This window comes from Haliotis rubra, unplaced genomic scaffold (genome assembly GCF_003918875.1).
Source record: "Haliotis rubra isolate DU_JTF1 unplaced genomic scaffold, ASM391887v1 Scf60, whole genome shotgun sequence".
Classification (NCBI taxonomy): Eukaryota; Metazoa; Mollusca; class Gastropoda; order Lepetellida; family Haliotidae; genus Haliotis; species Haliotis rubra.
In genome coordinates, this window is record NW_025767302.1 from 277,341 (window position 1) to 290,180 (window position 12,840).

General features: G+C 40.2%; 2 protein-coding genes across 2 annotated transcripts in view; both read right to left on the minus strand.

Moving 5' to 3' along the window:
• The window catches only part of LOC124255432 (ATP-dependent RNA helicase TDRD9-like), a 42,527-nt gene extending 39,027 nt beyond the window's left edge, over positions 1-3,500 (minus strand). Inside the window, exons 1-2 of the mRNA XM_046689347.1 lie at positions 3,231-3,500; positions 1,676-1,754 (exon numbers count right to left, since the gene is read on the minus strand). Of these exons, the coding sequence (XP_046545303.1) occupies positions 1,676-1,754; positions 3,231-3,430 (279 nt within the window). The 5' untranslated portion in view covers positions 3,431-3,500. The remainder of the gene's footprint in view (positions 1-1,675; positions 1,755-3,230) is intronic.
• A 5,537-nt stretch (positions 3,501-9,037) lies between these two features.
• LOC124255472 (putative OPA3-like protein CG13603) lies at positions 9,038-12,840 on the minus strand. The gene is made up of 2 exons (XM_046689394.1): positions 12,626-12,840; positions 9,038-10,302 (listed from the first exon to the last, which is right to left on the minus strand). Exons 1-2 carry the CDS (start codon positions 12,765-12,767, stop codon positions 9,938-9,940), a joined length of 507 nt encoding a protein of 168 aa, XP_046545350.1. The 5' UTR covers positions 12,768-12,840; the 3' UTR covers positions 9,038-9,937.

The following is a 12,840-nucleotide window of genomic DNA, read 5'->3' on the forward strand; positions in this document are numbered from 1 at the left end:
CAGAGACTTTCGTGTGTTGATTTGTTGCCTCACTCAGTTCAGGTTCACATTCCAGACTGCATTCAATCCAGAAAGTATTAGAATTCGTACTTTACTAAGAAATGTGTTAGCCCTAAATAACATTCATTTCGTCTCGTGTGGAAGCTGGGAATGATACATATACACCATTACAAAGCTATGACTAACACAGCACACACTTTAGATTTGTACAGTTTGAGGACAAGAATGAGGACATTTCAGAGACTGGAAGTCACGACTGATGAATGTCATGAAGGATACACCATGGATACAGATTAGAATGCATTTAACATGTTTAAAATCTGTGGAAATCTATACCTTCACCATTTTGTTCAGGGCTTTATACAACACATAATGAGAATCCAGAACGCACTATTGTATGGAATTGATGCAAAGAAGAATATATATTGCATTCCTGGGGACCATAATAATATTAATTATATAAAATTCATAACAAAACCTGGGGCGGTGGGGTAGCCTAGTGGTTAAACCGTCTGCTTGTCATGCTGAAGACCCGAGTTTGATTCCCCACATGGGTAACAATTTGTGAAGCCCAATTTTGGAAAGTGTAAAAACATACCCATTCACTCATGATATTGCTTGGAATATTGCTAAAAGTGGCGTAAAAACATACCCATTCACTCACTCACTTAACAAAAACTATTAAACTCCTGGTTACTAATCTGTTTGAATCTTACATTCTTACTTTCTTATCCTGGTAATTAATGCAATCATCAAACCTTACAGTAGAGTATTTTTAATTAACTTCACCTTATTCTTCTTAGACCCCTAGTTTTGTAGGCCAAAGTAAAACTCTGAGCTTTTCATCATTGTTTCACCATACCACTAACATCAGTTGTGCAGGTACACTCATGATCATTATGCCCTATCTTTGTCTTATAAACTGGTCAGACTGGGCCACCATGGCCCATCAGTACTTTTGTTGTGCTCCATTCCATCACTAACTGTACAGATGGAGCCACTGAACACGGAACACTTCTGCCGAGAAACTGTTCTCATGTCACCTTTATACCAGAATCTGTGATCATCTGTGGCACCGCATACCTTTGTAATTCCCCACCTAATGGAATATGACAGTCCTCATCAGTCGTAACCCATTTGCTTGCTGGAAGGACATTCTTGACATAATCTCTGAGGTCAACTGGTTTCACTAGGTTCCAGTGTACATTAAACATGCTAAAAAGGAGTGATATACACTCAGCCTGGGTTTAGTTGAATGATTAGTCAAAACTATATGACCCTCTATTTCTGCAGACAACTGGTTGGTTGGTTATTGTTGTTTAAACACAGCATTCAGCAATATTCCAGCTAAATGGCGGCGATCTGTAAGTAACTAAGTCTGGACCAGACAATCCAGTGATCAACAGCACTGACATTAATCTATGCGATTGGGATGCGATGACATGTGTCAACCAGGTCAGTGAGCCCGACCACCCGATTCTGTTAGTCACCTCATACGAGAAGCATGGGTTTCTGAAAATCAATTCTAACCCGGATCTTCATGGGTCTGCATGTAACTGGAGCAAATGGTCCAGGAGTGGCCCTACATATTAACGAAACAAGACCTATTTGTTTTCACTGGTAACCATGGTAACAAATTGAGTGATGTCTTGGAATGTGTAGGGGTGTTCCAGACCTGATAATGCTGCAGGAGATGTTGTTTCTCCTCCTCTTGGATCCGCTCAGCATACTCGTGTTGGTCCACCGCCACATTCCTACAACACCACCCACACATCATCAGAGGCCCAGATAAGCTGCGTATCCGGGTAAAATATGCATAGAAAATTTCCAATTACACATTGAAAAAATCATTGTTGCGTACCAATTACGCATTTAAAATGTTGATATGCAAAAAGTTTAAAACAAATGCGTACAGAATATATTAATGAAAATCAATTGCGTAATGAAAAAGACATCGATTGCTATCAAGTTGTACTGTTAGTATAGGGCAAGTTTTGTACTGTTAGTATAGGATGAGTGATTTTTTTATGAAATCATTTCCATTATATTTAAGTTGGTTTTGATTAGGTATGACATAAGGCAGAACATACCTGCTTAGTAAACTTACTCAATGACATATACTTAGGTGAGTAAAATGACTGAAATACGCACGTTTGAAAGCAGTGGGTAACGGAAAATGAAATACCCACTCAACATTCATAATACCCACTCCAAAAAAATACATTGGGTACAGTACCCACATGAGCTAAATCTTATCTAGAGCTCTGCATCATCATGCTCTTGTTTGTCCACAGCCACCTTACAACATCTTAACAATCAAAGCAGGCCCGACATAACAATCTGATCATGTAAACACTAAACTTAGAGCAACCAGTCTGAAATAAATGCTAACATTATCAACTTGGTGTGTAACCATGGAATGTACATTGTCGTTGTCATTAAACAAAACATCATGCAACTGACAATCCAGAAAGTCCTGTAGGTTCACAGGTCCTATTCAGAACCCACCAGAGTACAAAATACCTACCAAGCCCAAATTTAAGATCAACTTCCTAAACATTTGTTGCTGTTAATATTTGTCACTCAAAGTATTACGGTTTGGTTCCTGATAGGTTTGTTATTTTTCTGCTGTTTAATGCTCAGCACTCACCAATAATCCAGTCATAAGAAAATTATTGAATCCAATGATAAACAGCATGAGCATCTATCAAAGAAGTTAGGAAACATTGGCATGTGACAACCAAGTCAGCAAACTGACCACCAGCCTCGACTTCTCGAAACAAACTCAAGTCTGAGTTTTGACTTAAGTTAGAGTTTTTACTCAAATTTGAGCAAATGCATTTCCCATAGTAGACAATTGGAGTTTGGTGGATAGATTACTTAAGTTATTTTGGCATTTTTATTTTAAAAATGCAGTTGAGTTAAAAATTCAGCTGTTTCAAATTGTCAAACTCAGTTTGAAATTTGAGTAAAAACTTAAGTTTGTTTCGAGAAATCGGGGCCCGATCCCATTAGTTTCCTCTTACGACAAGCATGGGTTGCAGAAGAACAGCTGTAACCCGGATGCATGTGGTTACTACTAAGTGAAACGTAGCATATTTTATCATGGTTATTTCATTTTGTGTCCGGTGTGACACGTGTCCTACTTCGTTTCAATCATCAACCATGCTTACGGTTTTCACAAGGAATTATCATACGAATATGCGGCAAGTGTGTTTCCTGAAACGCACCTTTTATAGGTTGGAAGATGCTTTGAAAAGTCATTTTGTTGCACTCCATGTACAGTTCCAGTTCGTGGGTCGTAGTCCCGGCCTCCAGTGAAGCTTCGTGGCACAGACTGTATCGTGGACTTCTTCTGTGTTGCTTCCTTTCCTATCTTGAACCAGTCGTCAATATCTTCTAGTGTAATATCAGTTGTTAACCTGCTCATGTTGACGAACTATCCGAGCTTTCGCTTGTTATGAACTGTCAACACTTTCGCACATGGCGCCAAGTAGAGCTGTTTATGGCTGCCTAAGTTTCGCACCCAGGGGTCGTCTCAAAACAAACAATTTTTATAATGAACTTTTGAGCATTTATCTAACGCAAGCATTTTCAAAAACAGTTGTCAATAATTTGAAAGCACACGCACAACATACATTTATATTATTTGTGTTAGAAATGAAAACACCGTGCCCCGATGGTTTGATAAAAACTGAGTAAGCATAACCACTTACTCACCCGTATTACACCAGGCGGATCCAGTGTGTGTGCGTGTGTGTGCGTGCGTGCGTCTTTTCTAAAAAAAAGTTGTATCCTCCCCTGCAGGCTAATTATACAAATGTGTTACTTTTGGATTGACTGTGGAAACTTGTACTGTATGAAATATTACGTATGAGACAACAATTATCTCGCATTGGAGTGATTATGATGGGTAGGTAACCAGTAACAACAGAATAATGATATTGTAACAACGTGGTTAGACAAAGATCACACGGTGTGGGAGACAAAACCGGATTAAGCTACAATTCAGGTGGGATAACCCTGAAGATCTGGGTTAGAATTAATCTTCAGCAAGCCATGCTTGTCGTAAGAGGCGACTATCGGGTTCAATAATCAAGTCTGGACCGACAATCTAGTGATCAACAGCATAGAATAGTATAGAATAATACTTTAATGCCTTTTCAGGAATTTGTGTTACATCAGCAGAGCTACTGACACATTAGAGAGATACCAAACATATTTACATAAATTCATTGATTTAGGTATCTTCACATTTGTTTAAGAGAGATATGGTACTTGGAATAAAGGATGTACGGGCTCTCTTAGTTTTCACAATTGGAACTTTGTAGCGGCGGCCTGAAGGGAGGAGGTTGTATTCCGAATTTAAGTAGTGAGTACGGTCAGATATAATTTTGACAGCTTGATTCACGATTTGCCGCTCATATATTGATGATAAACATTCAAATCTGACTCCAGCGAGTTTACTTGCAGTGTTAACAATTTTGTCTATTTTAGATTTGAGAAGAACTGAGAGAGACCCGTAACAACAATGAAAGGAAAATTTTAAAATACTCTGAATAAATGCTGCATAAAAAGATGACATCACAGATGGGTTAACATTAAAAGATCTCAGTTTACGCATGAGATGAAGACGTTGTTGACACCTTTTGTATAGGGCTTCAGTGTTAGAGTTCCAGTTCAGCTTAGGGTCAATGAAGGTTCCCAGATACTTATACTCCGACACTGTCTCAACAAATTCCCCGTTAATTATCACTGGAAGCATTTCTGTGGGCTTACTCCGAAAGTCAATTATTAGTTCCTTTGTTTTTGTGACATTTAAGGGTAAGTGGTTTTCTGCACACCAAGTCGTAAAATGATTAATGTCCTCTTTATACAGTTCTTCAGAATCAGTGTCGCTCAGTTTGCCAACAATTGCTGCATCATCTGCGAACTTTACAGTTGAACAGGTTGAATTCGAGCTTGCACAATCATTAGTGTAGAGGGTGAAAAGAACAGGAGATATTACACAGCCTTGTGGTGCACCAGTGTTGGTGGTACAGCCCCGTTAACTTTCACGTACTGCTGTCTGTCCACAAGAAAGTTTTCGATCAACTTAATGAGGTATGAGTTAACGCCCATGTCTAACAGTTTCTGTATCATGAAATGTGGCTGGATGGTGTTGAACGCAGATTAAAAGTCAACGAAGAGGATCCTGATGTATGACTTAGGTGTCTCTAGATGTTTATAGACATTATTAAGGAGTGACAGTCTATAAACATCAGCATGAGCATCGATCTACACAACTGGGATACTATGACATGTGTCAACCAAGTCATCGAGCCTGACCACCCGATCCCCTTAGTCGCCACGACCATCATGGGTTGCTGAAGACCAAAGAAAACTAGAAAGTGCCTCTTCATCAGGAATTGCACCATTTTGTTTTTGACGTCATCAGGGGCGAGAACCTCCCTCTCATCTGTTGTTATTTACCGATTCCATTGTTCTGCTATACAAACACCCTCGGGGTAGGGCCAGCACATTTCCGAGGTCATATTACGTCACCTCTGAAATGTGCTGGCCCCATACTGCTATTTTGAAAACAACACTTCTGGGTTCTTGGGATTTGGTGTTTCTTCAGCTGGCCCAAACAAGGGTAGATTACGGGAGGTAGAGCTTGTGTTGGAGGTGTCATTGTGGGCTTCATGAGACAGGAAGAGTGTGATGATGTTGGAAGCTTTTCCTATGAAGGGGAAGACGATGTAGAAGGCGCTGATTCAGGTTTGGAGGTTGTAGATCTGGGTGTGGGTTTACATAGGATGACATTGTGAGGATTGTTAAGGTTTGTGAGGACTTCAAAGAGGTGCTGCATCAGGGCTTGTACCAAAAAGGTGGATTAATTGATGCGTGTGCAGATAATGCCAGACCGATGGTGACGGTTACGTCAAACGCAACATGCTTCTGGCGATGTTTAGCGGACAGCCCTGGAGTGAGTGAGTGAGTTTGGTTTTACGCCGCTTTTAGCAATATTCCAGCATTTCGCGGCGGGGGACACCAGAAATGGGCTTCATACATTGTACCCATGTGGGGAATCGAACCCGGGTCTTTGCGGTGACGAGCGAACGTTTTAACCAATAGGCTACACCCACCGCCCCAGGACAGCACTGGAAGGTGGGGTGGCCCGCCATGCTCGTGAACAGACTTCTCGTGGGATTAGCTTAGTGACAGATTCCTGTATTCCAGTAGTCTGTCTCACAGTCCCTGAACCACATTAATTTCCCTACTGCCAAGCCCTCTCTGCAGTGCTAAAGCCCTAAATAAAGCAAGTCTAGATTTCCTCAGGTTCAGGGTCTGTTAACATCTGCAAGAAAACTAACTCACTTTGGGGGTCGGATTACAAAGTAAACATATCTAACTGCCATGGCTGGCCGGACCAACATCCTCACCAGTGGTCTGGAATCTTGCCTCACATTTTCATCTGTCAGCTCTTAATTAACAAGCACATTGGGTGACATGAAGCTATAGTGGAGGCCTTGTGCACAGTTTCTGGTCTTTAAGAGACAAATCAAGCAAAATCTTGGGGAAAGGTTCCTCCTGAATGTTATGTTGTAAAAAGTATTGTTTCATTGTCTGACTTGGGTCCACACATAGCATCCCAATTGTTAATGCGGTTAAGGATTTAATTGTAATTAAAACAAGGGTTATTGTTCTTATTCCTGATATAGGATTATTGTGTGAAACTCTGGTTTGTTTTGAGTATCTCTTTTTATCTAATTGCTCAACAGTAAAACATATGGCAGGGACCTAGCACTCATGAAGAATGAGTGAGTGAGTGAGTTTGGGTTTACACCGCATTCAGCAATATTCAATATATGGCGGCGGTCTGTAAATAAGTCGAGTCTGGACCAGACAATCCAGTGGTCAACAGCATGAGCATCTACACAATTGGGATACGATGACATGTGTCAACCAAGTCAGCAAGCCTGACCACCCGACCCTGTTAGTCGCCTTCTCGTGAAGAACCAAATTCAAAAGGCACAGCATCTCGGAATTAAATCTGTTTACCTTCGTGATGTGATTGAGGCATGCAAGGTGAAATCTACTGAGGATGATCTAGTATCTAGAAGTACCCAGAACATCTTCAAGCGTAAGACAGATGCTGCCCTTTTCACTTCCATTGAACAGTTTGTTTAAAAAAAGGTGGTTGTCTATATCCTCTTCGCATTTTATACAAATGGATTTTGTTGGTGTTCCAGACAGATCTTGCACCTTGGTCATCTAGTGTCCAAGTGACAGTGTGGGCTGCAAGTTTCCCAACAGTAAAATGTTAGGCAGTAGGGGCACTTGACCGGCCCACATGAGGTGATGACAGCATGGAGATAGGACAGGGCCAATAAATATGCCTGTCGCTTATACCGTTATCTGATGGTTGTATAATGTGACTTCTAATTGGTAATGACCCCAGCATGTGTAGCCCCAATGCAGATGTTCTTAGTCTAGTATTCCAGTTGCGCCTGAGAATGATTTCTCAACACCATATGCGTTAAGGTTGTGTTATAATGCGGACTTGTCTTGTGTTATAATGCGGACTTGTCTTGTGTTATAATGCGGACTTGTCTCCCTTGGCCTCCCTGGACTTGTCTCCCTTGGCCTCCCTGGCCTTGTCTATTTCTGTACCGACCTGTTGATGGGACGTTTGTAGTCCAATTCATACCTCAAATTTGACACTTCAAATTTGGGCGCCTTACTGTTTCCAAATTTTAAAATACTGGAATCCCAGATGTAACACTGGCAGCAAATGGAACATACTTAGGCTTCACTGGAATACGTTTCCCTTTCACCCTCTTGAACTCTACTGCCACTTCTCGACATGTCCACTTCGAAGGCTGTTGGCCATCACAGCCATACTGAAACGCCTACTTACGCTTTATTTAGCCTTCACGTTTCACAATGTGATGTCATTTGTAGCAAGTATAGTTAGATGTGGGGCTCAAGATGTGTTGCATTTTAGTGGAGTTTTTACCTTCAATTAACCATGCTTCTAAATTCTCTCAGACTTTCTCTCTGGAAACAGTTTCCCCTCTGAAAATTCCTTGTTTGTTAATGTCATTGTTTAATTTAATGTACAAAACGACAGTGTGGGTTTTGATTCCCAATACGCAGATATTTAAATGTCAACTGTAATTGCCAAACCATATACTAAATGACCTCTGTTGTTGGCCAAAATAGCTGGCAAAATAGTTTATTTTCGGATTTTACTGAAACCAGAGACCATATAATATTATATGGTCTCTGCTGAAACTAAATACACTGGACAAGCTTGATGTTAAGGATATAATGGATAGTGGGGATAGAAAAATTGTTTGGCTCCTCCTTTTTTAATAATAATAATAAAGTTAATGTGTTTATGGCACTGTTCCAATAAATTGCTCAGATGCAAAATCACTGTCAAAAATGAGGGTTTTCAGCTTTCATTTGAATTGGTTGCATATTCCCTGGATGCTGTTTTGGAGATTGTTCCTGCTTGGAAAAATTATCTGTCACCTTAGGCTGGGAAAGAAATCTTTCAAAATTTCCCACTAGACCAGTGAGTGGACAACCATTACTGGTCATGTCTGAACTTCACTGGTCCAAAATAACATTTGTAGATTTACTTAACTATGTATACAAAATTCACTGGAAACCAGGACCACTTATCATTTAGTGGTCCTAATGAATTTTTACTACCCAGGGACCAAAGGACCACCATAAATTTTGCACACTGCATAGGCCTTTGAACATATATCCTGTCTGAAACAAAAATCTCAGGATCTCTTGGTTGATCTATGACAAAAGAGAGAGTGAGGGAATTTAGTTTTATGCCGCTTTTAGCAATTTTCCAGCAATATCAGGGTGGGGTACAGCAGAAATGAGCTTCACACATTGGGTTCGTGTGGGGAATCAAACCCGGGTCTTCAGTGCGATGAGCAAATGCCTTAACCACAAGGCTACTCCACTGCCCCCCAATGACAAAAGAAGATGCTGCTACACACACAATTCAGTAACAACTAACACAATAAAAGGTCCACTCTTTTATTCTCATTGGTCCTGTGTTGATCTGGTTTTGAATTTTGTGACCAATATTTTAAAATTCACTTATTACAATCACCCATCACTGTAAGCACAGTCTTTCGTCAGCCTATGTGGACTCCAGGTTACAACTGTCACTACCAGAGGCTATGGAAAATTAGTCCTTTTGTTTTATTTCCAAGATTTCCAGCCACATTATTCATATGAAAACTTTTGTAAAGTTTCAAATTTGAAACAAATACAACAAGATGGGCTTGTTAGCAGCAACATGTTCATCAACTGATTGTCTATATCCTGCTGCTTCTGACTTAAGATGGGGCTTGCCATGGTGGAGACACAGTCCTCATTTACAGACTTACAGGAACTGTCATATTCCGAAACTTCTCCAACAACCCTGCCATGTTTACAGTCCAAACATGACTGTACTTGATATCACACTAGCATTTCAATCATTTGCTGTAAAACATCTCAATCATTTCTACAACACAACAACATTACATATACACACAACAGTGTATTCATACAAATTTGATTATTTAAGAAAAAGCAGTTGCTACAAACTATTTGTACTACTACCACATTATCTTCAAACATTGTATTATTATTGAGATATTGTAAATATGCTATTTCCCTAACATACTTCACTTAGATAGCTCTAAACTTCAGAAAGAGTGTCATATAAAATTTGCTGAAATAGTAAAAAGGTACCAAATTTTGTTTTCAGATTGCACAAGTTTGTTACGAAACACGCCTGGTTTGAAATTTCTTCTCATTCAAACTTTTTCAAGCAGGTCTCATCGCCGATCTGGCAAATAGAATTATATTACTACAGACAAATTCTCACATTTCCTGTACTTCACACAATATATATGAAAACAAGCAGCTCCAGCTATGTCTTCCCTGTTCCAAATATTCTGGCTGTAAGACTGAGGTTTCTTGTGTTCAGGTCACTAACAGTCCGCTCGAGTTCACGTATCTGGGTACCTTGCTTTTCTGTTTCCAGACCTAAATCTTGTATTTTTTTCTCTAATGACAGAAGTTTTTGTCTCTCTCTCTCCTCCTTGATCTCCTCCTTTGTAGCAGACCTGTTGTATTCGTACATCAACGTACCCACAGCGATGGAGAAGATGATGAACTCTCCTAACATCTCGGCACCGAGCTCTGTGGCCATCTCGTCACTGAGCTTGTCCACGTGCTTTGCTCGACCAAGTCCCATGAGATTGAGGCGGAAGTTGACCTCAAACCAGTGGTAAACTGACAACAGAGGACAAAGTGGATTAGAGGTTGATCTTACACTAGTGGAACCCTGACTGAAGACAATTTGGATATGGATACATGTTATCATTCTTGTTTGTTTCGGAATGGTTAATATCTTGCATTAGTAAGAATCTTTCTGTTTGCTCTCTATGTTTATTCCTACCACAGGATAATTATTGTCACAAAACACACAAGCATGATAACCTCATCATATTTTGTACTTCATACATTATATTATCTAAAAATGTATCTTTATCTCTCGTAAATGGTTTTCTGGAATATATTATATAATGTCACAAGGTCAGTGATAAGGGAATCAGGCAGCAACAACAAGCAATACAGAAACTTGTCTTTTAGACATAGAAATAACAAAGATAGAAGTAAAAGACAGTTGTCTACACATTTATTGTTTTTCATTGATACTCTTGCAATCTTGACTGCTAGAGAAGTTTCCGGTTATCGAACACCATGGATGCCATGACACCATGGACACCGTCACAGCCACGCATGGAAAAGGATGTTGACACTGAAGTAAGCGATATAGCATGATCGAGAACCCTGGGTTTGATGTTCAAGTATGTCACTTACTTTATTAATATTGTAAGGGACCGTTCATAATATATACATGGCTAGGGGGTGGGTGGGGGATGATGACTTTTAAGGAGAAGCATGAACAATGTGAATGCCCCACCCGCCCTAAAATTTATGTACAAAGTAAGTCAACCAACCCTGCACGTCATGTACAATATCAATGACTACCCCCTCCTTCCAATAATTTTGAAGCATAATTCTTTAATATCAGTATGTACAAAATTGCTGACACTGGTACATGTGTACAAAATTGATTAACACACACACACACACCCACCCCACCCCCAACACACACACACACACCAAGCCATAAATTATTAACAGTCCCTAACATCATTTTCATCAGTTATTCTTGTGATGTCATGGTTTTGGTACACACTGAAATGGGATCAACAAACTGTGCTCATGTAGGGAATCAAACCCAGGGCCTCCTTTCACAAAACACTAATATGATCATGGAAGTCAATAAGGTATGGGCTCAATTACTGGCTAGAATCAAACCAGGGACCAGTTAAAACACTAAGATGATCGTTACCAGTCATAAGGTAACACCTGGCTGTGACCAGTTATTGCCGCTTGAGCAGACAGCTTGATTTTAACTGTGTCGAGCCTATCGCTTTTGTGAAGTGTCAATGTGTGAAATACTATGGAAGTACAAGTCAAGCTGTCTGTGCAAGCACTACAGCCAGGTGTTGGCAATAGCTGGTGCGCGGTGATAACTGGTCGCTAAGCCAGTAGTGCAATGTTAAAGGTGTTTATGGTGTATAGCCTGATTGGTGTTAAGTTCAAATTGCATGTGGTCAGTGATAGCAGCTGTGTATTGAATATTGTCATTAGCAGACAGGCAGGCAGACACACAGGTGTCAATAAAAACAAGACATTGAGTTTTGTCTGTGACAAGGACATATCTATATCACAGTTAGAAATTCTGTCAACGCTAAATAATGACATTGCTTTTAAGTATCGAACTGAGAAAGTGTCTCGGTAAGAAGAACGTGTGGTGAAATAGACAAATGAAATTATATAAACAGTTAATTTACTGTCATAACATATAAAAAGCTTCGGCACGGCGTCTGTGAGATATCAACAAAACATTAGAAAAATAGCTCACACCAAAGCCTTCACAGAGTATTCACCCGACAACTCCGCTTCCTCACGGCGAACCTATTTACTTGCGCATACGTGCTGAGCACTGGCCAGCTGTTGAAACCCGCTTCCCCAGAAAAGTCGGGGAAAATTAGTGAAACGTTCTTTAAAGAATGAGAGTTAAGGTTAACCTTAGCAAAGGTTGCTTCGTGAAAGGCCCATAACAAGCAAACACTTCAACTCCAAGGCCCACACACACCCTGTTATTACATCACCCCAAGGCTACTTAAAATGTACATCAATCATACAATGACATAATTTGGTTTCACTTGCTTTAAGAAGTAATTCAAAGATAAGCCCGTTTCACACTCATAAAATTTACGGCTGCTGCTGGAAGCCCTAATCATGTGTCGGATTGAAACAACAGATGAGTTGCGTCATATATTACGCGTTGTCTTGGGGTATCGACCAAGGAAACCTCGCCACTTTATATCATATGGCCTTATTCTGGATATTATTACGACTAACAATACATGTCATATGGTCAGATCTACAACCTACTCAACAATCTGACACAACAGGATAGAATCTATAGCTGTCAGGACCCGCTAAGGTCATGATCGTGAACACATTTAGTACGTACTCTGGGCTGGTGGCATGCATACATATTTCTTAAAAAACGGACTGCTTTTCGCTCTCCTCTTCATGGCGTTAGCGACAGGCTTGCTGGCCTGTTTGATTACAAGAGATCCGAGTTTTACCAAAGGGAAGGCACCAGCAACCATTCTGAGACTGAAAATGACCTAAAAGTGTATGTTTGTCATTTAGAGTTACCTCCCCAGGCATTAGACTGAGTTC